At 44.7% G+C, this 26793-nt stretch overlaps 1 protein-coding gene across 4 annotated transcripts in view; it reads left to right on the forward strand.

The window, feature by feature from the left end:
* LOC147015414 (E3 ubiquitin-protein ligase MARCHF3-like) overlaps positions 1-25454 on the forward strand; it is a 223654-nt gene extending 198200 nt beyond the window's left edge. For all 4 annotated transcript variants that reach the window (XM_085850146.1, XM_085850147.1, XM_085850143.1 and 1 more), the window contains one exon: positions 21103-25454. In XM_085850146.1, coding sequence (XP_085706272.1) covers positions 21103-21255 — 153 coding nt within the window. In that variant the 3' untranslated portion in view covers positions 21256-25454. The remainder of the gene's footprint in view (positions 1-21102) is intronic.
* Positions 25455-26793: the final 1339 nt, after the last annotated feature.

Genomic DNA, 26793 nt, shown 5'->3' on the forward strand with positions numbered 1-26793 from the left:
TCCCACCTATCGCCTTTGCCTGTCACTGTACATACCCACTCCCTTAATTTGTCAAACCCCAATTTAGCCCCAACTTATTTTTTTATTGTTTTTATTTTTACTTCCCCACTATAAATCGTCCCCTAACCCCCTTTATCGTCCTTGTTCGGCTAACCTATTCTGTCACCTAGCCTACTCCCAACCCCTACGTTCCCTTCCCGGAGGGGAACAAGGGAGAGCTAACGTCCTGTGTCGAGGCCCAACTCAAGCCTCAGAATGGCCTCCCCAGAGTTCGGCGATCTTAACACCAAGTGGGTCCAGCGGCCCACAACGACAGCGAGGGGATGGATGGTGCGGAGGGGTACATCTCCTAATCTACCCTAACCATTTACTCTTAAACTACCCCGGGGCTTTCAACAAGCGCCTCTCGCTTAAACTATTGGTTCTAACAACCCAGATTCCCGTCGCCTGTGTTGGTGTCCTTACAATTTCGGGCCTCGCCCCCCAATTTTCTCTCCGTGCCCTCACACGGTCTCCTGGCTGGGACACGTGGCTCCCTTTGGCAGGCACGACCCTCTGCCGAATCTCCCGCTATGGCACCCCGGGCACTCCACTGCCACCGAGCCTACCAGGTCCCTAACACCGGGGAGTGCCCCCCATGGCACCTCGCCTGAACCGCACACGTGGCAGGCCGGCCTCCCGGGCCCCTTTCCGAGGGTCACCCGTGCCCACAACACTGCCCACGCGGCTAATGGCGCGCCGGGCCCCCGCACCAAGCAGGCGCACCCGTGCCCACTACTCTATCCCGGCCCCCCATGGGCCCATGGCCTACCGCGGCCGACTAGCCTGGTGCCCGGGGTACCCACTCAGCGATACTCACCTTTCGCAGCCACGCTCCCAAGCCCGTCAACAGGGCTCCTGCACCCCTCCAAATGGGTCTCGAGCCTACATTCCCACCAACAGCAAAACGACCTCCATTTTTCAATTTGACTAACCCCCTAACTCACTTTATACTGACCCCGGGGTCCCTTGGGCGGGAGTCACTCCTCCCCCCAATCACTCATCGCACCATGCATTCCCCATTCACTCCACACACACAGACCCGCTGGCCTCACTCACTCACCAAGCACATGCTTCCACCTCACTCAACATGTCTTCACCTCATAACTCACCAACTCTTCAACACACACACCACTGAACTCTGCCATCCTTCTAACTACCTCCCCTAACTAACTCGTGCTCCCACGTCGTCCCTTATACTATAGCACGTTCCTTTCAGCACTACGTTGCTAAGCTACGTCCCCTCCACACATCCACAAGTCTGTCACTGTCTCCAAATCATTCATTTTATTTCCCAACCTAAATCTGGCTACAATCCCTCTAACTAATCCATTCCACGGACCCCATGAGGACTTACCCCTGCCCCATGAAGTCGGTCTAACTAAGCTAACCCTTCCCCCTAACTAGTTTCCATCCTGTGCCCAGGGCAAGAGGGTCTTTCACCCCTTGCCCAGGAATCCTGTGCACCCGAAAGTGAGGCTTGCTTTCCTTTTTTTTTCCCATGCGCAGCACCTGCGCGGCAACTCAGAGCTCGCGCACTTTGCACCTGCCCGTGACGTCATGCAGCTGCACGTGTTCCTCGTCCCTCCTTGGACGGTGCCATCCGGCAGAGATACCCCTCCTGCCGGATTCCAACCCCACGTGCAGCCATGACGTCACCGTGCGCAGAAAAAAAAAACAAGCCCCACGTCTCGAGGGGTTCCCCACGCGAACACATGTGCTTTGCCCGTTGGAGCTGAACACACACGATCGCGTGGAGAACCCGTCCAGTCCAAATCCATTTACCTGCCTAAACTTTGTCCGTCCGCGGGATCGGCAAATCCACCGCGTGCGTTTCCGGACCGGGACTTCACTCTCGCAAGCGAGCACGTGGTGGTCTCGTGCGTTGCACAGCACGAACCGCGTGCTCACTGCTGGGTGAACCCGGCACGGTCCTCGAAACAACTACAGCCGCTACTCGGCTTTCTCTCCTCTGTCGCCGTCTCCGTCTCCATTCCACACACGCATACCTGCGTGTTACGACGCACACAGTCCACACCATCACATTCACACCGGGAGACGCGGCTGCGTGCTCCCGCATGCCAACCGACATCTCCCTCTCATACCGCTCTCTCACACACACGGTCTCCCTGGCACACAGCGACCTTGCACACGGCCGTTCACTCACGCGTGCCTCACTACTCACACAAACCATACTACTCACACGTGGTGCTCCATTCACTCGCGCGGGGGCACTCACCCGCGGTGCCTCATCCACACACCGTGCCTCACTCATACACGCGGGGGCACTTAACCGCGGTGCCTCATCCACACACCGTGTGCTGGGAAGCACACACTCCGGCACACTCGCCACCACACCACTCACACGTGGTGCCTCACTCATACTGGCCGTTTCACTCACACACACGGCCTCACTCACACACGGTGCCTCATCCACACACGACGTGCTGGGAAGCACGTACTCCGGCACCATCGCCACCACACCACTCACACACGGGGTCGCTTCCACACACGGGGACGCACTCACACCTTGCACCACACACACAGGGACAACCACACTGGGGATTTGTGTCCCCACAAGGGTCTCCGGGGCCTCCATACCCCCCAAGCTCTCCGTGCACCTGTCCACAGCACTCGTCCCCTCAACCTCGCAAAGCACGACCGAACTCACCTGGTCGTGACTCGCCTCAAGGGGGCATACTCCCTCCCCTCGTTCCTGGAGGAGGCCATCCCGCTGCTCGCACCGGGTCCCTACACGCTCCGCGAGCTCACCCCCATTGTCCTCCACTACCTCCGTGTGTGCGTGCGCGTCACTTACCCCGTCTTCATCGTGTAGTCTTCCCTCTATCGTTCCCATCTCCCGTGTCTCTGCCAACTCTTCACCCTTTACCTCCCTTGTCTCAACTATTATTTCTGTTGTCGTCACCTCGTGTCTCGTCTCACACGTTTTGGTCTCCCCATTTAATTTTTCCCTTTCGGTCATCGTCACGACCCTCGCCCAACACGTTCCACGACTATTTTTTCACCCGCCTCCACCGCGGGCCTGTCAGCCGTTGCACCCCCACCCAGCTCGTTTGCTCCCACACGTGGAGTCGCCATTCCCAGCTCCCTGGTCACGGCCTTCATGCCCGCCTGCAGGCATCGGCCCATGTTCTGCGTCTCACCCCGTAGTTCTTTCATTTCTTTTCTCATTTGCTGTGTATTCGCATCCATCGTCGTTTTCACTTCATTCATTTGCTTGTTCATGTCTTTCATTTCGTTTTTCATTTCATTTGTATTTGTATCCATCGTCGTTTTCACTTCATTCATTTGCTTGTTCATGTCTTTCATTTCGTTTTTCATTTCATTTGTATTTGTATCCATCGTCGTTTTCACTTCATTCATTTGTTTGTTCATTGCCGCCAGCATGGCGCATAGCTGGGCCATGTTGGATGCACTCAGCTGAGCCGTTTCGGCAAGGGTTGGGGAAGGGTCTTGGTGGAGAGGGGGGGGGAGGTGTCATACACCGCGGCCGCTGCCGCACCCACCTCGGGCCCTGGGTTCAGTTGGGCGAGTCCGTGTTCCTGCACAATCAACATTTCCTGCTCGGGGATTCCATCCTGGACCATGGACTCTACATTATTACACATATACATTTCTAATACCCCCGGCTCCCGCTCGCCTTGAGACGCCATCTTGCTTCTCGTGAAGGGTTAATTTGCTCGCTCGTAATTTGGAGGGAATCGGGGGTCGCTTCTCTCACCCCTGGACAGATTCCCGTGAATTTCGCTGGAGACAGGAGAGCCTGTTGTCCCGCTCTCCAATACCAGTGCCGCGAGGAGGGCGATGAATTTGTATCCCACTCCTGACACCAGTGTTGCGGTCTTCGCGCCCGCCGGCGTGCGACGGCCACAACACTCGAATCGCGGCACGTCGCCCACCGGACGGACAATCCAGTCGTGACCCTCTCGGACTAACGCCGGGAACCAGTCACGGGTGGACCTTTCGGTCTCACCGCGATCGAGCCAATCAGCCCCCGCGTGGGATAGGGTTGCTCGCCAAATTCGAACTACCTAAGTACCCACGCGGAGGGTAGACCGGGCGATCGCACCTCGCCGCAGGTCGACTTCGGACACGGGCCACTTAAGCGACCCGTTCCGTACTATCAGAATAACCGAGCGGTGTTATCGTCGACCTCGACGGTTCGATTAATTATCGGGCGTACTCAGCCCACTACCAACCCTTTACGTGAAGCAAGATGAGGGTTCAATGGGGGAAAAGACGAAGCGAAGCGGGAGAACAGTTCAACAATAAAGCACATTTATTCGCGACACACGGGAAGCACACAAATACAATTCCACCAAATGCACACAAAAAAAAGAAAACACACTTACATTTACACAAAAAGCAAACATAAAAGTGAAAACACAGTGCAGAGCTAATACCGACTACCGAGCACACGGCAACACTTATACAATTCTACTTCACAGACGGCGCCGACAACACATACCCAAAACCAAGGAAAAGAAATCCCCCAAGAATGAGGTAGGCCTGGGGCCGAGACCGGGTCGGGCCTACCCGTCTGGTGATGAGACGCGGAGCGGCGATGGCGCTTCTCTCCGCGGGCCTCGCGGACAGTGTCAGGCAGGGGGGTGGGAAAAGGGGCCCCCTTGGTCGCACTATCTCAGCGCGGGGGGAAACAGGAGGGGGTTGCTGATGCTCGGGGTATAGAGGATCTTTATTATGTGCGACGAGCGTCTCCACCTCGGCCAGGTCGCGCTGTCGGCCTCCCTCGGGTGCAGCTTCCTGCACGACGCGAGCACCCCCTCGTCTGGTGTCGCCGCCTTTCCACAGCTCCGTCCCCTCCGTTCCGACTCCAACGCACACGACGAGCAGCTCCACCGCCCGCGAAGTCTTGACCCTCTGCTTCCGACTCTCCTCTTCTTGACTCTCCGACCCGTTCTTGTTTGCGACTCTCTTCTGACTCCTTTGCGACTCTCCTTTTGACTGACGAACACCGTCCTTTTATCCCCCCGTAACTTCGCCTTTGACCCCCTCCCTTTGACCTTTCACCTCGCTCCCCATTGGCCCGAGAAAAAGTGGGCGTGAAGGCTTTTTGATCCACAAATTTGCATATATCGATCGTTCTGGAGGCGGGGCCAAATCGCCCCTCGCTCACCGATTGGACGGCAAAAAGTGGGCGTGTGTCGTCTTTGATCCGTTTTTGAAGCACAAAATCCGTGATTTTGTACACGCTGTTCGACGCGCGTTCTGCATGAGTCCAACACCGGTACCCACAGCGGGGCAAGAACGGTGGCGATGCTACGGTTGTGAGGTGTGCGTGAAGGTCGTGGCGGTTGTGGTGAAGCGGTGGTTGTGGTCGGTGGTTGATGTTGTGGTTGTGATCATGGCGGTTGGTCCAAAATAAAGATAGTAAAAGAAAAACGGCTATCCTGAAGAGTCGCAGCACGTATAAATGACATGTATTCCCACTAGACAACGGGTTTGGGCCTAACTACACATGCACTTACCGAGATACCTCACCTAAGGGACCTGAATGGTGGTTTGCGAATCTGGTAACCACAACAATATATATATATATATATATATATATATATATATATATATATATATATATATATATATATATATATATATATATATGTATATATGTGTGTGTATGTGTATGTGTATGTGTATGTGTATATATATATATATATATATATATATATATATATATATATATATATATATATATATATATATGTATATATATATATATATATATATATATATATATATGTATTGCAATGTCCAACCTGGACAGGTTTGTACACAATGGCAGAGAGTTAAAGACTTCTCGTGCCTTTGTATTTTCAGATAATGTCTTATAGCCTTTTGGTTGGACCACATTCCTGGCTTTTAAAGGATTCACCAGTGGAGCCAAGGTATCTCCCTGACAATGAATATGTAATGACCATTCTGTTGGTTGCACACTGGTTGCAGTCATGAAAAACACAAGCTTGATCTTTTTGAACATTTCAAAGCATTTTTAGAAATGTACACCTTCACCACCAAGTGCCTTCGCTAGACTTGAAAACAACAATCAATTTGTATCAATGTCTCAGTTGTCCAAACAAGCACTACATAACTCCAAAACCTCCATGTGTGTGTGTCTCCTCCATAACTCCAAAACCATGAAACCTATCAGGCTGAAACTTTGCATGCATGTTAAGGGATCTCCATGGAAGAGCAAGAGTGGAAATTGGGTGTTTGGATTAATTAAAACACCCCTTTTGAAGATAATTAACGGCATTATTTAATTATATCTTTTATCAGGTTATCCTTGGCCACCTCACTCTCTATGATGTCTTAAGACGTATCCTGGGTGACTTTACTGGGGTCGGAAGCAGCCATGTTTCTTGGTTTGCTGAACCATGCCTTGACTTGGAACAGGCCGCAACAATTTCTTCACAATAAAGTCTTTTTTTGACTTTCCTCATTCATATTATCGATAACTACAAATCACTAGGTACATTGCAATACTTATAAACGCCAGTGTTCGTGGCTTTATTTCATTTCTGCACATGCCATAACCTCGAGAATCTCTTAAACTAAGCGAAATTACAACATTTCAGCTCCAGAATTGAACTTGGCAGCAGTTATGACTGATAAAAAAGTGTTAATTTGTCCAATTCGGACATATTTGACATTTTGGGTGTCTCTGGGTGTGTGTTTATTTTGACAGTTCGGTGATTGTTAATCGCGTGCCAAGCTAGCTGTTCCTTATCAACCATGTAATTGGAGTGCTTGCTTGAGTGCTTAAGCTGGTTACCGAGCAACCTAAAGTTGATAGCGGTACAGTTTGTATCCCGATCAGGATTTACAGGCGGCATTTGCTACAAGGTACGTATGTGGTACATATGGGTACATTTATATTTTAAAGGGACTCTGCAGGTGTGTGTGCATGCCTGCATGCTTGGTGGTGGCCAAGTTTCATCCTGTATCTTATGATGATGATGGGCTTTTGAAAGGTCATATGGTTTCTCTTTGTGAGTTTCAAAAAAAAATACATTTGATAACACGATTTCTGAGCGGTTTGCCATATTAACGAGTTTTCGAAATTATAGTCAAATTTTTTTTTCCACCTGTCACATGATGCTTGCCGGCAGTTTATAAAGATTCATATTTATGCATATCTCCTTGAAACCTTGAAAATACAATGTTGTTTTTCATATTTGTTTTTTTGAAATTTCCCCAAAACAAGGGTGAAAGCTACTCAAGGTTTTTGGGTTATATACAGTACATACTGTCGTCAGTAATCACACTGACCCTCATGAGTCGAGTCCCAAAAAATTGGCCAATATTGGCCAAGCACTAATATATAATGTGTGTATTCAAAATAACACTTTCTCTGTGCTAACTCCCGACTCCCCACACCTCTCTCTCTCTCTGTCTTTGTCTCCGGACGGCTTGGCTCCGGATTCGTCCTGGCAGTGTTTGTCTCCTGACGTGTGCAAGAGGCATTTGTCTCCAGACGGTGTTTATCTCTGGACGGTGTTTATCTCCGGATGTGTCCTGGTGGTGTTTCTTTCCAGACGTGTCCGTGTTTGTCTCCGGCCATGTCCAGATTGTGTTTGTCTCCGGATGGAGCTTGTCTCTGGATGTGTCCGGGCATTGTTTATCTCCGGACGGTGTTTGTCTCCAGACCTGTCCAGGCAGTGTTTGTTTGTCTCGATATGTGTCCTGGTGGTGTTTGTTTCCAAACTGTGTTTATCTCCGGACATGTCCGGGCGGTGTTTGTCTCTGGGCGGTTTTTATATTATGACCAGTAGAAAATGGATTTCAGACATTATTTTGTTTCCATCTTTACTCTTATTCGATGCAGAATCATTTTGATGAGACTGTATGAATCGTAATTAATGCTCCGCTGCACCTCTGCCTTCCCTTCCCCTACCCCTCCTCACTCTTTCTACCTCCTTGCTCCTCCACCTCCTCACTGTCCCTCCTATCTCTCTCTCTCTCTCTCTCTCTCTCTCTCTCTCTCTCTCTCTCTCTCTCTCTCTCTCTCTCTCTCTCTCTCTCTCTCTCTCTCTCTCTCTCTCTCTCTCTCTCTCTCTCTCTCTCTCTCTCTCTCTCTCTCTCTCTCTCTCTCTCTCTCTCTCTACCTCACCCCTCTCTCTCTCTCTCTCTCTACCTCACCCCTCTCTCTCTCCCCCTATTTTTCTGCCCCCCCTCAGTATTTTAGTGACAGTGACGCTGATGTTGAATATAATTCTGATTATTTTAATACAAATCTTCAATGGGATGCATACAAAGAAAAATATTGGAGAAATCTGTATCTGTAAAAACGAAAAGCAAATCCGTGAAGCCGTGAAGAAAGAAATCAGTAACGAAATCTATGAGAAAAAAATTCGTGAAACAGTGTGACTGTATGTCTATTGATTACGTACTGTTTGAACATCGGTTGCAGGCTACACGTACATCCATTAATTACATATTCTTGGACTGGACCTTTCACGGTGAAGCTGTGTGACTACATGTCTATTAAACACGTACTGTTTGAACGCCAGCTGCACCTTGACTTCACACAGTTACGTCTATTAATTATGTACTATTGGAATTTACCTTTTGACACTTTAGACTGTTGTGACCCCTTCGACCCTTGAGGACCCTTTAAGACCCCCAAGACCTTTAACCCTTTGAACCTTAGTGGCCGTTTTAACAGCCGCTATTCAAACCTCCATATACTTACGCGGCCGGATTTTTCTTCAAGGAGCCCAGATTGGGGGAACCAAAAGTCCAAGGAGCTCAGGGTTCAAGTGGTTAAGACCCCAAAGACCCCGAAACACAGCAAAGACCCAAAAGACTCAGATTCCCCAAAAGTCCCCAAGGAACCATAAGACCTAAAAGTCCTAAAAGACCCTGAAGATCGAAAAGACACCGAAGACCCAAAATATCCCAAGGACCCAAAAGACCCCAAAAACCCCTTTAAGACCCATTAAGCCTCCTTTTACATTTAAGACCCTGAAGACCCCTTTTACCTTGAATACTTTATCGACACTTGACACCTTTCAATCCCTTCACCATTTCAACATTTTATACCCTTTAGATCTTTACAACCCTTCAAGTCTCTTAGACCTTAACACCATTCAGACCCCTGACACCATTAAAAAAGATTAGACAGCTTTGACCCTTGACCAATTAGAGCCTTAGACCACTTGGACCTTTTTATATTACAAATAAGTTACAAATAAATATAATATCACCAATATTACAAATAAATTTGTACAAAATATCCATGCTTGTTACATACAGTGTACCAAATCAAAATTGACCCTAAGAATTCCCAGTCTCATTTCATTCTATATTTTGGACATGAAAACATTCTCTGACGTCTTGTTTCCCAATTTTTCTTTGAATTAATTATACTTAAAAACCCCCTATATAGTACCAAGTTTCATGCTTTCTGCCAGAAGTGCACATCTTAGGTAATGTTTGTTACATATCCGCCCCACTATACGTGAGCCAGCAATATCTGCTCTATAATTTCAGCTGGCATGGATACTCAAGAAAACGACTCTTTTTTTTTTTTTTCCTACAATAGAATTATCAGAAAGATGTTAAACCAAGCGTTTAAGATTTCACACTGTGATGATTTGTGATTGGAGATTGAAATCCCATTAACAGACAAACCCAGGGTGAGAGGCTTCCTGTTGTGGAGTTGTGATTGAGTATAATTAGGATTCGCAGATTATCCTTCAGAGTCTTGAACGTTTGAAACCCACAGGTTCCAACATGGCCTTCAGGCTTATCCACCATGCCATTGTGATGAACTTGAGCAAAATTCTCTGCTGTCCTTTGCATGCTTCATGCAGTTCCTGTGGTGTGTATCTTCACCGACAGAGTCATCATCCGAGTCATTCCATTGAAAACAAATTAAATTCCAAAGATGCTTTCATGTGAAAAAAAAACACCTGCTGGTCGTATAAAAGTCGACATTACATTGAAGGTGCATCTCGGTGTCACTGTTTACACAGTGGGTCCTGCTTGCTTTATTTACTGTGTAGATCCTGCTTAACAGTTGTAAACGTCTTATTTAATACACAGGAACACACTTCTCTTGCATCTTAACATTCTTAGCAGATTTTTTTATTGCGATATCACTCAAATAAGGAATGAAGTGTACAAAAATGGCTCTTTACCTCGAAAGCTCAGGTCTTGTATTATCCCCCCACTCTCTCCTTTGAGGGATGGTGCAATGTATTGTGGATTGTGTTTGTGTTCTTTCAATTTGGAAAGGAAAAACATTCCCTTGCAATGTTAATATGTCCTGCTGTGCTCAATTGGCATCATCCCATTCAACCGCACACCAAATTGGCATCATCCCATTCAACCGCACACCAAATTAATTGTATCATCGTTGTTGGCTTTGATTGGTGTGTGCTTAACTGTACACACTTAGCTAATTTATCATCCGTGATCGAGCAATCACTATTGGTTTCGATTGCTTGCTCGGATGTCATTTACGGATTCCTTGCTTGCTGCTGGAGTTGGATTTTGTTTAGCAGTTTTTGGAAGATTTCTCTGCATTACAATTTAGTAAAGTATAACTGAAGCCTGGTGTTAGCTTAGCGGTGAAGATGGCTGGCTTGGGACCTAAGGGTTCTGAGTTTGAGCCCCTGTTTTTTAACCGTTGAATTAACAGCAGGTGGGGTTGACTCAGCCTTGTCATCCTTCCGAGGTCGGCGAAATGAGTACCAGCCTACTGATAATTGCATCAGTGGCACAGCTGCGCCCTCAGCCAATGATGATACTCGAAGCCTTGTGTTACATATGAAGGAGGAGGAGGAGAAATATACTCTTCCTCTGTCCCTTTGCTCATCAAGGAAGGAGTCAGAATGGACACAGCTTGTGATAAAGCAAAATCAAAAGGTTTGTGATAAACCTTTGCTGAAAAGGCTTGAATTCCCATCCCCTTCCTTCCTGTTCCATATCCCCATAGCCTGGATGTGTTCTGATAGCATCGACCATATATCAAGTTAGATCGATTTTTATGTGTAACCAGGCACCTGTAGAGGATAAGTTGTACGTAATATGTGCACTGAGGAGGCAGTGAGCGTCACCTGTATGGAAGTTTGGAATGCATCATGTTGTGTAGATCTCCTGTTTCGATGAACCCAGGCGAGAGGTTGTGAACACTATGGACACAGAGAGCGGCATAAATACACTTCAAAGTGGCTTGATGGACGCTTTAAAAGCGCTATGGGTGCGGCTTTGGGAATCAATCCGGCGACACTTCACTGAAAACCATGGACCCATCGGTATCTGAGCTACTGAGGGCCCTGGACAGAATACTGCTTTTGTGGAGGCGTCGCCCCCAGGTGGCTGGACCACCAGTCACACACCAGTAGAATGCTGGAAAGCAGTCCCAACGGTTTAAAAGCCACATGTGTGTGTTAACACCAGATGTATATCTTTCCTCTTCTTTGCCTGGCATCCTCGGTGCCTCGTTGGTGCGGCCTCAACTCAGCGACTGTACGTGTATGCCATCTCCCCTTTCAGCTCCAGTAGTGCTGTACCTCACCGGCCTGCATCATTGGGCAGACAAGCTCGTTCCTGCCACATGCCCTCACCTTTTTCCCTTTGTTCATATATGATGGTTATGAGTTTATTTTGGTGCCTGAGGGAGAAATAAATTTAATTAGGATTGAATCACTGGTTTTAAGTACGCGTCTTCCGTTCCATATTTTTCTGTCCTCAACCGCCAGATCTGTTCGGGTTTTGTTGTCTTGCCCATCCCCGTGTCGTGTAAACGATTTTTAAGACAAGGACCGTGTTCCCACATTCTTCCTTCATGCGTGGAGCCCAGATGCCAAATTTGGTCAGCATTTCGGTGATCCTTGGGGAAAGTATGACAATCTATTGAACACAGTGTAAGTTTTTGTAAGTTTGGTGATCTTCAGAGGTTGTACAAACCCCCGGCATGACGGGTGACGTTCAGCAGACCTGTCGACGCGACAATATAATGAAATTAATACGATGGACAAAACAGAATTAGTTTAACATGAAAAAAAAAATCTGTTTTTGCTTCTTCTCCTCTTGCTGAGCCTCAGTCCAATTAAACACTTACAATCATTTTGCCAATAAATGCCCATCATGTCTAATCCATAATGGCAGCCGTCGCCAATGACTGTCACCTATTGATTTATTGACCACATCTTTTTGCAACTGGGAATGAGAAAAAAATCACAGCCACTGAATTAGTTTACCCTGTTGAAAGTGTTTTACCATATTTTAAAGAAAAGACATCAGTTGTGCCTCCATTAGTAATGCAGAGACAAAGCCCAACGTATATCTTCCTGAAAACTATCTTATGAGAGATTCATTTGTTGCACAAGTCTTTCCACACGAGTTTGTGGAAATGGAAATAATAATTGTTGAAATGCTAAGCAAAGAGGATCCTCTTTTTCTTCTTTCATGTGCAGCATATGGCTGGGGGTAGTATAATTTGGCTGGGGGTAGTATAATTCTCCTGGGGGTGTAGCTGTGATACTGATGCAGTGCTCTCTGTATAGGTTAGAGCAGGAATTTGTATTTTGTTCATGGTGCCGGCGATAGCTGGCCAACTCTTCATGAAGGATACCATGGAATCTTTATTGCCCACCAACTAATTCGGGCCGACGGGATGCCCAGTTTAACTTCTATCCGAGGGACGGCGCACACATTGATGCCTCACCATGTCTGCCAAACACCCCAGGATGACAGTTGATAGCTGTGTTGGAAAAAAGGGTATAAACTGCAAACACTGCATGATGCGATTGCCACACCTTTAGTAAAATGAACTTAACAAGAGTAAGGTAACATATGTTAATTGTTACCCCACACATGTGACGTGAAAAGCGGGGTTAAGCAATTGGTTCACTTCTGTATGTCTATCCTTCTGTCTAGAAACGTCAGTTTATGATTGAGCAACAATTTCATTTCAATCTAATGGTATATTTTGAACACGAATCAGAACATAAATCGGAAAACAAACCTGCAATTTAGTAGGACCTTGGCTTTGAATTCGTCTCGATCGCATATGCGCAGAAGAGAGTGAGATAATTATTTTTTACTGTCTGCCTGTCTGCCAGTCAAATAAAACTTGAAAATCATTCAAACAATAAATTTACTGTTTTTAAGGATGCCATAAAGGATACAAACAACAGGCACAAATATCTTATACAACGCATTAAATAAGGTGGTGTACAAGACTCCGCATCGACGGTGGTCAACTTCTGGATCTTTTTTCTATGACCTTTAAAATCTTTAACTTTTTTTCAATTGAGTTATAAACTGAACACAGTGGAACACAAATCGCCTTTTTGACACGTCCGTTTAGCAGTACTTCGACAAAATATTATGGCATTTCACATCATCACGGCAAAAATGATATATAGAATGATATTTGAGAAATGTATTGTGCCCTATATGTTCTCGTGGATCAGGCATTACGTGGTGGAGGTTTTTAATTTTTTGTCACTGATCTACACAAAATACTCCATAATGACAAAGTGAAAACATGTTTTTGGAATTTTTGCTATCTTGGAATATTGCAATAAATACAAATGAATTAAAAATGAAAAGCTCAAATATCTTGCATCAATGCGTATTCAACCCCCTGAGTCAATACTTTGTCGAAGTGCCTTTGGCAGTGATTAAAGCTTCAAGTCTTCTTAGGTACGTCTGTATCAGCTTTGCCCATCTGAATTTAGGGATTTTCTCCCATTCTTCCTTGTAGATTTGCTCAAACTCTGTCAAGTTGGATGGGAAGCATTGGTGAACAGCAATCTTCAGGTCTTTCCACAGATTCTCAATGGGATTCAAGTCTGGGCTTCGGCTGGGTCACTCACGTACTTTCACATTCTTGTTCTGAAGCCATTCCAGTGTTGCTTTGACTGTATGCTTGGGATCATTCTCCTGTGAGAACGTAAATCTTCACCATGGTCAAAGGTCTTATGCACTCTGAAGCAGGTTCTCTTCAAGGATTTGCCTGTATTTGGCTCCATTCATTGTTCCCTCTATCCTTACAAATTTCCCAGTCCCTGCTGCTGAAAAGCATCCCCATAGCATGACATTGCCACCAACATGCTTCATGGTGGGATGGTATTCGATGGGTAATGAGTTGTGCTCAGTTTCCGCCAGATGTAGCGCTTTGCATTCAGGCCAAAGAGTTCATTTTTTGTCTCATCAGACCAGAGAATATTTTGCCTCATGCTCTCAGAGTCTTACACATGTCCTTTTGCAAACTCCAGGTGTGCTGTCATGTGCCTTTTTCTCAGGAGCGGCTTCTGTGTGGGCATTCTCCCATAAAACCTTGATTTGTGAAGTGCTGCAGGGATTGTTATCCTTCCCGTAGGTTCTCTCATCTCAGCCAATGTTCTGTCAGAGTGGTCATTTCGTTCTTGGCCACCTCCCTGACTGAGGACTGAGATGCACCTGAGCTCTATTTGGAGTGTCATAGCAAAGGGGTTGAATAATTATTGATACAAGACATTTCAGCTTTTCATTAATTTGGAAAAATTTCTAAAAACATGTTTTCACTTTGTCATAATGGGGTATTTTGTGGAGATCAGTGACAAAAATTTCTTTTTTAATACATTTTAAAATTCAGGCTGTAACATAACAAAATGTGACAAAAGCCGAGGTGTGTGAATACTTTCTGAATGCATTGTATATGTATATTGCCATGTGCACGCCGATCAACACCGGCGCTCGATGGATCGAACAAAACTGGCTTTAACTCCCTCAGACTGGATGTCCATGCGCAGTTGTAAGGAGAAATACGAGAACCTTAAAGCTTTTATGAAACCAACAGGTTTATTCCTGAAACAAAAAAAACAGGGGAAGATTGACCCGTCAAAGGAATACGACGGCGGGTTGGGAGGGGAAGAAAGGGAATGCAAGTAATAAATAACTAATTATATACAGTGAGTTAAAATAAATCTAAGGCATCTCTCTGGACTCAATCACAGATGGGCAAGGGCTCAAGAACCTGGTGTTTTATCTCTGGTGGTGGGGATGTCTGAAGCAGCTCTGGAGAGGCAGGACAAGTATGCAATGAGGAGGTTATGAGACAACGAACAGGCAGCAGACAGAGTAAACAGGCACAGGGCAAAGGCAGGCAGGCAGGACAATCTCCTCCAAGAGCTCTCCTTTGAGTCAGCTCTCCTCTGAATCAGGCTCTCCTCTGAATCAGGCTCTCCTCATTTACGATCCTTCAAAAACACACCAAATCCATGTGATCCAGGCTCCCCCCTCTCACTCTCTGGACACCACTCCACCCCTCGAGGTATCTCTAGCTTGGCCCCTGATCGTCCGTAACTCCGCCATCCTTATCTCCCTTGCCTGGCAGAGCCCCAAGACCACCTGGTCCCACCCAGTGGGACATTACAAGGGGGGTTTTACATAAAATTTCCTTAACATCAATCCCTAATTAATTATTGCCACACACAATATGATGCAGATTCAAACAAGACAATCCTTAAGCTGATGTGTCCCTGCTTATTTCATTGAGATTGGCTAACTACTTGCACATGGACCATGCGACTCTATAGACTGCTATTTTGGCAATGTATAACCACCCCCCCCCCCCGCTCCCCCGCAAACGTAACAATATATACGTGCACATCTATCTATAATTCCAGCAATGTGTGTGTGTGTGTGTGTGTGTGTGTGTGTGTGTGTGTGTGTGTGTGTGTGTGTGTGTGTGTGTGTGTGTGTGTGTGTGTGTGTGTGACCGCTGTTTCTCGACAACCGCTGGTCCGATCTAATTGAAACTTGCCAGGTATATTGCTGGGGCCCTGAGGATGTGCCTTTTCAAGGTTTGATATTAATCGGACAAGTGCTTCCCATGTTATGGCCATTTATTTACCAAACCAATGACAAGACACGTTGTTGCGTGGGCGTGGCCGATGGGGAAGGGAAGCACAGCCACGTTCCCCATTACGGGTTACAACGTACTGGCTTCCGGAGGACAAGAGGGGGGGAGAGAGAGGGGGTGAGAGAGAGGGGGCGAGAGAGAGGGGATGAGAGGGGGGGCGAGAGAGAGGGGGTGAGAGAGGGGCGAGAGAGGGGCGAGAGAGGGCTGCACATACTGGCACTCACCTACGGGCCTGCTCCTACGGGCCCGTACTAGTATGATATAATGTTTACAAGATCGAAGTCTTTGTGAACAATAACTTATTGTTTATTTGACAATAAGTACAAGAACACTATAATGGTTAATGTACTATTGTGAATCCAGGGGTTACATGAAACCCAAATTCCAGTTGACTTTCTCAGTCATCCCATGTTATTTCCTGAGGTCTTAAGGAACTTTCACTGCATCGAACCTTGAGTAAAAAGCAGAGCGGTTTATCCTTCCCTGCATTCGCTATCACCAATTGCACTCACCACTCAACCTCTCAAACTCTGGATGCAGATCGCTCACAAGTTAATGTAATTACAGATTTGCAAAAAGAAACCTGTTTATTAAAAACTCCATGCAGAATTTACAAATACAGCATTACAAATATGGTTGGTTAGGCGATTCACCTATTACATATGCAAACTGCCATAACTCACTTCCACTACAATTACACTCGAGTATTACAGTGCTGCATGCAAGTTCATCTCGAGTCTTCGATCATTTTGCTCTGCGATATGCTTAAACGTTCAACAAACATGGTAAGTTGTAAGTCACACAAAAAAGGAACCTTTTCTCAAGCCTTCTTGTGCTTACTGCAGAATTAGTTGAAGTCACTGCCTCATTCTTTTTATGGTAGCATGGAACATCTCAGTCTAATTGGCCATGAGAAACACCAGGAGCACATCGGGGAGCATGTCGTAGCACACCTGATTGTGTTATGCTTCAGTCTTTCTGAGGTCAGGTTAATATAAGCAGTCACCCACCCAGACACACACACACACACACACACACACACACACACACACACACACACACACACACACACACACACACACACACACAGCCACCTCTCATTGCAGCCTCAGCAGAATCAGTGGTCCAAAAATAAAAACCCTGCACACGGAATGGATTCTCCTTCCAACACAATGAACATGGTAGACAAACTCAGCTGATCTCATTCAGCTCGGGGTTGTGTTGAGTGCAGAGGTTTCATCCCCCTCCCAGATGGATCGCTTGCACACCCTTCCTCGGGCACAGCAGTTCATAAAGAAACTGCACTGCAAGAGCTAATCTCAACTAGCGAACCAAATAGCAAAGTTCTTGTAACATTGAGGATGCCTTGAAGGTTACCACTAAATGTCCACCGGCATCAGCTTGATGTGCCAGCACACAATCTAAATACCATGCAACCTTTTCCATCCACTAAGAAACCACTAAGTGAAACATAGCAATGGCCCACTCATTGATGCAATGACCTGAGAGCGATACATGAGGGTGATTGCTTATATTTGGTTTGGGAATTTATCCGGAAGAGCCCACAAGTGGAATTTAACCCGACACATTAAAGATTCTGGTGTTGTTCGATGAAGATTAGGTGAGTTATCGCAGGCATCCTGGCCAAATTTCGGCCCAAACCTATGAAGAGCAGTAAATCAGCACAACCAGGGCCTTTCGAGAATGGTGTGCAACTGCACACCTTACTTCTAATCGACTCAGTGCAATATACATACAAACGAAGGAATTGTCATTTTTGTTGCACGATTATATATCAGCAAAAATCAACTTGGACGATTTTGCTTTGAAGAGGGACGTGAATAATGCCAGTACGTACAGCTTTGGTCTGAAAAAGGTGTATTCATTTCAGACAGAGGAAAATCAGGAACGAACAGTTTGCATTGAAACTGAATGACACCTTGAACACATTCTAAAAATAACATGATGTGCTGCCCATAAAAGAGAATTGTCTTTTTCTGCTGACTTGACTCGTCCTGCAACCACTTTAACCTTGGAAGATGTACTTGTACCCAATATCCAATATTTCATCGAGAGCAGCCAGGGGTACCAAAACACTGCTGGACATGGACAATCCAAGGAACAAACAGGCAGGGTGAAGGGTGTTTGAAAAAAAATGTTTCTCCTTCTGACATCAAAAGAAATGCTCACGAGAAAATGGTTTTCATCCACGAATTCACCTCATGAATCTCATGGACATATCTCATGCTTTTGCTCCAGTCTGGCATTCAGCCTTGCACTCTGAACTGTTTGCTGATGCCATTGAAGGCCAACTCCACACATGGCTTACTAACTTCCTCTACTCTCGTCGCCAACGTGTGGCTCTCAACGGAATCCTTTCATTTCCTCTCCCTGTCAAGGCTGGAGTGCCCCAAGGCAGTGTTTTAGACCCAATATTATTCCTGATTTTCATCAATGATCTCAATGACTCTCTGTAAAATCTTCTTTATCTATTTGGTGATGATTCCACTCTCTTCCGTCACATCCCTCATCCTTCAGACAGGCAGGCTGCAGCCTCTTCCCTCTCTTCAGACTTTGAAAAAAATCACAAGCTGGTCAAACACTTGGAATATGTCTTTCAATCCTGACAAATCTCACCTCATTATTTTTCTTTGAAAGGACCATCTGGCAATCCCACCCCCCCCCCCCGCCACCTCCAATCTACTTTCTCAACATTCCGCTTGAGGAGGTTCAGTCATTGAAACTCCTGAGACTTACTATCAGCCATGATCTTTCTTGGGCAAACCACATTTCAATGTTGGTCTTCAAAGCCAGCCACAGTCTGGGCCTCCTACATCGTACAAAATCCTTCCTTGGCACACCTGAACTCCTATCCACATACAAAGCCTTACTCTGCAGCCTGATGGAGCACTGCGCTTCCATCTGGGCTCATTCCCCTGCCTCACATCTTGCTCAGCTTGATGCTGTGGAAACTAAGGCCTTTAAGATCATTCAAATCTCCCACAATGAAGTTGAGTCTAAGAGTTTATCACTTTTCCATCGCAGATCTATCTGTGGTCTCTTATCTCTATCTTCCATGGCCTCTTTTGTGGTCTTGCACCCTCTGCTCTTTCCGTGCTTTGTCTCTCTCAACCCCCCCCCCCCGCCAGCTTTCTGTAACGATCACACGGTCCACCATCAACCCCCTTTTGGTGAAACTATCAAATCCGGGATCACTGCTCATTTCCACTCATTTGTTCCTCTTTTTTCCAGCCTGTGGAATCAACTTCCACATCCTCTTCAATCTCATTCTTCCCTCCAGGTCTTCAAGACAGCTGTTCATTGCTATCTCAGATCATCCTCAATCCAAAACCATGATCTTTTCTACCATCATTAACCCCACTCAAATCCCTCTTACTTTTCCAGTTTGTCCTCCTTGGAGTTTCCTTCTCCATGCATGTGTTTTGCGTCCTATGTTTGTCTGTTCCGCCCTACTTCATTCAGTGTGTAGCTCTTCCACAAGCCTCGACTATGTATACAAAAAAAGATACAGTAGTTAAAATTCATATCTGATGGTTACCTAACCAATGGATAAACTAAGGTTGTTCAAAGGGTGGATTATGGGTAGGATAGCTATCTATGGGACAAGGGCTGGATAAGGTATGGATAAACTTTTGATAGATACATGGTATCCCACAATGCTTTTACTCATTGTCATCAGCTGGTAAAACAATAATGGCGGCAGGAGACAGTCAAACTCAAAAGAGGAAGGCAAACTTTACGCTCATCGAGCGTAATATGCTGCGTCAGGCGACAAGAGTCAAACTAGAAAGAAGTCGAGGAGTAAATTTTCCAACACCATAACGAATGAAGAGAAGAGGAAGGTGTGGTTGGCGATCACACAACACCCTTCATACCTTTTGGATCCACACCTTTTGAATTTCACAAACCTATGTATGCTTTAGCCTGGTGTTGGCTGAGTGGTTAAGGTGGCTGACTTGGGACCCAAGGGTCCTGAGTTTGAGCCCCTGTTGGCAGTGGGGGTTGACTCAGCCTGTTATTCTTCTGAGGTTCGTGAAATGAGTACCAATGTACTGGGGTAATAACCATTTGGGGTAACCAGCATTGGAGTGGTGACTTGTCCAGGACTGTACTCCTTGCCAATGAAACTGCCTTGGCAGCCCTATGTACCTTTACATTGTAAAAGGAATTGTGTTATATTCCTGGTGTTGGCTTCATGGCTTGAGTGGTGGGCTTGGGATCTGAGGGTCTTGAGTTCATATCCCACTCAGCTGTTGAAGTAATATCAGGTGGAGTTGACTCTGCCTGTCATCCTTCTGAGGTTGACAAAATGAGTACCAGCTTGCTGGTATCCTGTGTCAGAGTGATGACTTGTCCAGGATTGTGTCCAATGGCCATTTATATAAAGGCCCCAATGATGCTGATTGATTGATAAAGATTGATGCTGAGGCAGCACCAATGCTTTGCATAGAGTATGGCCCCAATGGATGGATGGATCACTTATCTGAGCTTTTATCAACCAGGGCCTGAAGGTTTCGCCAACTAACTTTTGGACTCCAAGGCTCTGTCAATGTACCAAAGAACTGGAACCTATTTTGACATAATATTACACCACATGCCTGCCATCATTCCTCAATGCCGTTGATGACACCCACATGAGCCTTTTAATAACGAATGTGTACGTTTTCAACTTCATGAAGTCACAATAATGAACAGGTTCTTGGGGAGGCTCGGCAGCACCCAGATTTCCTTGTGATGCTGCATCGTAAAGTAAGTTTACACATTTCTGTCAAACGCACTGCCATCTGCTCTCTCTCTCAGAATATTAAAGTAGCTGTGTCATTTGAAGTCATACTGATATGAATCAAACTTTGGTATTTTTAACAGGAAGCATTTTTTTAGCCAATACTGTAGCCAAATAATAAAAACCAATCACAAGAGAACTGAGATGTAAATTGAGGAACTGATCACTTCTTGCCTGCACCTTCATTTCCTTTGAACTGCCTGGTATATTCTGAAATAACAGAAAATGCTGTTGAAGTGCTGTACATAATTGGGAAAGGGGGGGGCGGGATTTGGAGGGTTGTAATATGCTCATGGAACATGAGTCAACTATCAATAAGTAACAAATTGTTTTCTCTGTCCCACTGTCTGTGCAGGTATCTTTGAGGTATCACCTACGGCTTTTCCATGACTGGAGGCAGTCCCACCAGCGAGTCTGTCTCGTGCTGCAGCCCTTGTCACGGCCGACGAGGCCAAACTCGGGTCTTGCACCCATCCTGACTCACACTTACAAGGAAACTGTATTATGAGATGAAGCCATGCACGGATATGCTGGTTCATAAAATTGCTACTACCATTTTCTCAGTCGTTTTGGGTGTTGTGCCGAGTTAGGTCAGTCCAAGCAGATAGCTCTGATACAGCAGTGAACTCAGGATGGATATTGAAGACTACATTGCGGCAGTGCCTCTATGTGCTCATATGAACTACCCTTTTCCAATTCATATGATAATCCATTGCTACTTTCGTTCTCAGAAAACATAGGACCAGCTTGTTTTAGTTTAAAAAACGAAATTCACACTTTACGTTCTGTCTTAGCACAAGCAGAGAAGACTCCATGGTAAGATTTCTACATGGGGGACTACGTGTATAATATGGTCTGAGACATGACTATATATGATCTGGAAATTGAAGGGGTAAATGGTTGGGGAGGCAGGGGAGTGCCACGAGAGATTTTCAGAAAACCAGTGGTGATTTCAGGGTGAGTGTAACCCTTATAGGGTTTGGTGGTCAATTTACATCTATCGGTGAAACGAAGTATTGATTTACCCATGGTAAAGAAATGAACTTTTCTTTATTCTTTGCTGAGCATAACATGGTACTATATGCAACATCAGATTCAAAATTGGACAGCCAGCTTAGGAGTAAATATGTGGCTCCAGCCAAAAAATTGATAGGTCTTTGTAGGTATTATTATTATTATTACTATTATTATTATTATTCCACAACTGACTTGTAGTTATATTTCGAAGCAGGTTGTATGTACCACTTTGTAAGCAATCGTTAGTAGAGGTGGAACTTGGTGCCTTTCTCAATAACTATGTCCACAAGTGGTGAGAGTTTTTCTTCGTGACACGTCCGCTGGCACCTGACTAAAATGACTCCAGGAAGAGTGCTCAGGCTGTCCTCGTGTCCTTGTGCTCCCCATCCAATATCATTGACAACTTGTCACTCTACAGTCAATCTGCCACACATCAATGATGCAGCACAATCTTCCAGGACCGCAGCTCTGAATCAGAACACAGGTCTGCATGTATGTCTTTTTGTTTTTTACCTTCGCATTCTGCGAAAGGTTATGTTTTGGTCGGCGTGTATTTATTAATCTCTTTTATAGTTTGATTGATCCATACAGGGGTCTGCAAAAGTATTCACCCCCCTCCAAAGTTTTCACCTTTTGATGCCACTTGAGCTTATTTCATGATGCTTTCAAATCAAACTTCATATATAGAGTCTTTGCAAACTACTCCAAAGTGATAAAGTTAAATAATGCAGATAAAACGTGAACAACTTAGATTAAAGGGGAAACCAAATGCTGAGACCAACTCAAACTAATCTATCCTTTGATACCCTAGAAAATAGATATGATGTCTTTTTCCGATTTGCGATTTATAAAGTCAGTAATTTTGTGATTAAAAGTCGAAATCATCTTTTTCGTCATGCTTTGCTGTGACGTCGCACATGGGAGTCAACCATCATATCCGTACTGGCTACGAGTTACATCGCGGTACAATTTAACTCAAACGGCGAATAATTTTCGATTTTCCATAAATGTGCCGAGTCGATGCGTCCTCGATGGTTGCAGTAATACAAACCGAGATGGTTTCATGCTACACCAATGGCTGAAAGATCCAAGGGTTACCAGAAATTTCACGAGGTTTGTCTGAAATACCCGAGTGTGGATTGGGCCGAGAAAATGTTAGCTTTTGTGCTCAGAACATTTTGCAGAGCACTGCTATGAAACAACAGAGATGGCTAGATCTTGTGATTATCCACCACACTTGAGAGAGGATGCCATCCCCACAATTAAGTGGAAGAGACAGTCATCGCTCAAAACCGTAGGACCATCTCTACCAAGCTACCAGCACAGGTACATGGTCGATTTGTGTTGGCCTGCCGGTGACCGATCTCACCTCGCCACCATTCACCTCGATGGTGGGACACCACACCACACTGCACGGACACGACAGTTGGACACGATGGTGGGACATGGCACAACACGGCATGGACATGACAGTTGGAAACAGCATGGACACAATGGTGGGACATGGCATGGACATGACTGTGGGATACGGCATGACTGCATGGACACAGTGGTAGGACACGGCACAGACACAAATGGCGTCCCGGGAAAGTGTGAAATGGGACGATCCCACAACAAGCAGGACACCTGTTCAGCCTGCGATGGTGGGACAAAGCATTTGTCACCCATTTTGCCAGCGGTGTCCGAGTATGCCCATGTCCGTGTTGTGCCGTGCCATATTTCTACTGAAATGGTATAACTAATTTATCAGTTGATACAATATCCCTTATAAACCGTCAATTGAACAGAAAAACAAAAACTACCAATCTGGAGTGAACATATGACTGGCCTTTCATCTTCACCAACACTGCTAGTGTTGCTATCTTCCTCTGAATTGCTCCCATAAGGTTCAAAATGATACGGCTCCACAATTCCCCCGAAAGCGTTTCCATAATAATTCTGTTCAGTAGTTTCTTCAAAATCCCACTGATCACTTTCAACATACTGAGAACCTTCAGAGTTGCTCATGACGGTGGAATCAACATCAGAATCTGAGCTTGAAATGCACTGTTTCTCGATGTACACTACTATTTGGTTCAAGATGGGTTCAAAGTGTGATGTCACTCGTGAAAATTGAAAATCGACACTCTAGGGCTTTTTTGGCACTTTGTGATTGGCAAAAAAAAAAATCCAATTTTTTTTTTCCTTTCAAATTAGACCATGGTTAATGATTCTCGATGGTTTTCAGAAGAAAAAAAACATTTGTATTTGGTTTCCCTTTAACAGAGAAAATCAGATGATTCTCAGTTCTATAAGTATTCAATCTCTTAGCCTAATTAACCCTAAATCACTTTAGGAGCAAATTATTTGTTTGAAAGATTACAAAACAAGTGTAAGAGGTTTCACCTGTATGTAATCAGTCGTTTAACTTAAAAATTAAGCTCCTCCACTTTTATCAGGAGTTGTAAGATGCATATCACTTGGTCAACCAACAAGGCAAATATAAAGACCAAGAAGCTTTCCAAAGAAGTCAAACATAAAGTGGTGGAGAAGCACCGTTCAGGAGAGGGTTATATAAGAACATTTCAAACTCACTCATTATCCCGTTGAGTACGGTGAAATCCATCATTAAGAAGTGGAAGACGTATATTACCACCAAGACTCCACCCAGATTAGGTTGCTCATCCAAACTCAACAGCCAGGCAAGCAGGAAACTGGTTCAGGATGTCACTGTAAATCCACCAATGACTTTGAAACATCTGAAAGGCTCAATGATCCGAGATGGGGGTCAGTGTTCATCAATTAACAATATCCCATTCCCTTCACAAAGCTGGCTTCTATGGACAGGTGGCAAGAACGAAGCCATTACTGAAAAGATGCATCTAAAAGCTCATATGAAGTTTACGAAAAGGCATGTTAATGATACTGCAGGCATTTGGAGAAACGTTTTGTGATCAGACGAGACAAAAATTTAACTTTTTGGTCTAAATTTAAAGCGTAACGTCTGGTGCAAACCTAACACAGCACATCACCCATTCAACACCATCCTTGCTGTCAAGTATGGTGGTGGCAGCATCATGAAATGGGTTGATTTTCATCAGCATTGACTGGCAAGCTTGTCAGGGTAGAAGGGACAATGGACAGTGTAAAGTACAGGAGAGTCTTTGGTGAAAACCTGCTTGAGTCAGGCATGAGACTGAAACTTCACATGAGATTCACATTTCAGCAGGACAATGATCCGAAACACAAAGCTAAAGCCACACTGCAGTGGCTGAATAAGAAGAAATGAAATATTCTTGATTGGCCCAGTCAAAGTCCTGACTTGATTCCTGACCCAATTGAACATTTATGGTGAGACTTGAAGATTGCAGTCCATCGACGATCCTCATCAAACTTGGCAGAAATAGAGAAATCTCACTGTGCAAAGCTGGTAGAGACCTTCCATAAAAGACTCATAGCAATCATTGCTGCAAAAGATGCTTCCACCAAGTACTGATCTAAGGGGCTGAATACTTTTACAACCAGTGAATTTTGATTTGCACATGTTTTTTGCAGGTATTCCTGACATGTAACCTCCTTCAACTACAACAGTGTTTAGTTTGATCTCTTCAGTTACGAATAAAAAAGTTCATTTTGAATTTTCTTTTTTACATAATTCATCTAAAAATGGCATTATTGGTAAGGGGTGAATACTTTTGCAGGCCACTGTGTATATATATATGTATAAATATATTTTTATATATATGTATAAATATATTCATATATATGTATATATATATATATACTGTATATATATGTATATTTATTTATTTATACATATATTTATGTATATATATATATATATATATATATATATATATATATATGTATATACATATAATAATAATTATTATGTATGTATAGATATGTATATATATATATGTATATACATATAATAATTATCATGTATGTATATATATATATATATATATATATATATATATATATACATATATATTTATATATACATATATAAATATGTGTGTGTCCACATGAGATTGATCATTACAATGTTTATCATTTTTTGTTTTCCAAAATGAGTTGTTCCAGAAGACGTTTGATCTATAATGTGCTGGTGCTGTGCTTACAACATCACGAGTTAAAATAAATGTCCAGCCAACCAGGCAGCCAGCCCCTGTTCTTTCACCACCTCAACAGCAAGTACAACGGCATTCACAGACAGAGCTATTGATAAGCACTGAGGTTACACACAACCTTGAACACTGTTGAAGCAGTACGTTTGAAAAAGAAAAATCATAATCCTGAAAATCAAACATAAACATACATTGCAAAAATGCTCCTTGGTTGAGTTTTGAGAATACTGTGAATACCGTCCTTTTTTTTTCTCCACTGTTGCACTGTGACAATGTGACGAGAAGGCAGAGACCAAACTTAGCTTCCGCATATCCATCGGTGGTGAGAAAACATGCAATTCTCCTTACGTTGTATTTTTAAGCAGATGTAAGCTGAACAGTGACTAAAGATTTTTGCATCTGCTAAAATGGCATAATGTTACAGTGATCTTACACTCATGTAGTAGCTTGTAGATAAATCACCTGCTTTAGGACATTGACATGAGTAGACATCAGCCCTTTTACATAAATTAAAAGGACATCAGTAGACAATGGACAAACATGCAGTATTTCGCATGAGATTGTGAACCTGGATTCCTTACATGTGCCTGGTGTTGGCTTAATGTCTAAAGTGGTGGGCTTGGGATCCTTGGGTCCTGAGTTCAAATCCTGCCTTCTGTTGAATTAATACCAGGTGGGGTTGACTCAGCTTGTCATCCTTCTGAGGTTGGCAAAATGAGTACCTGCTTGCTGGTATCCTGTATTGGAGTGGTGACCTGTCCAGGATTGTGCCCAATAGCTGAGGAGACTGCTGAGCAGCACCAACGCTCTGCACAGAGTATGGTCCCAACGGATGGATTCCTTGCATCATGAGCCAAGAGTTCAGACAGAAACATGAAGAGGCCATTAACCCAACTTTCTAAACAAGGCTCCTGCCT

Source organism: Eptatretus burgeri, chromosome 12 (genome assembly GCF_056783735.1).
Source record: "Eptatretus burgeri isolate ZD-2024b chromosome 12, Ebu_testis_v1, whole genome shotgun sequence".
Lineage (NCBI taxonomy): Eukaryota > Metazoa > Chordata > Myxini > Myxiniformes > Myxinidae > Eptatretus > Eptatretus burgeri.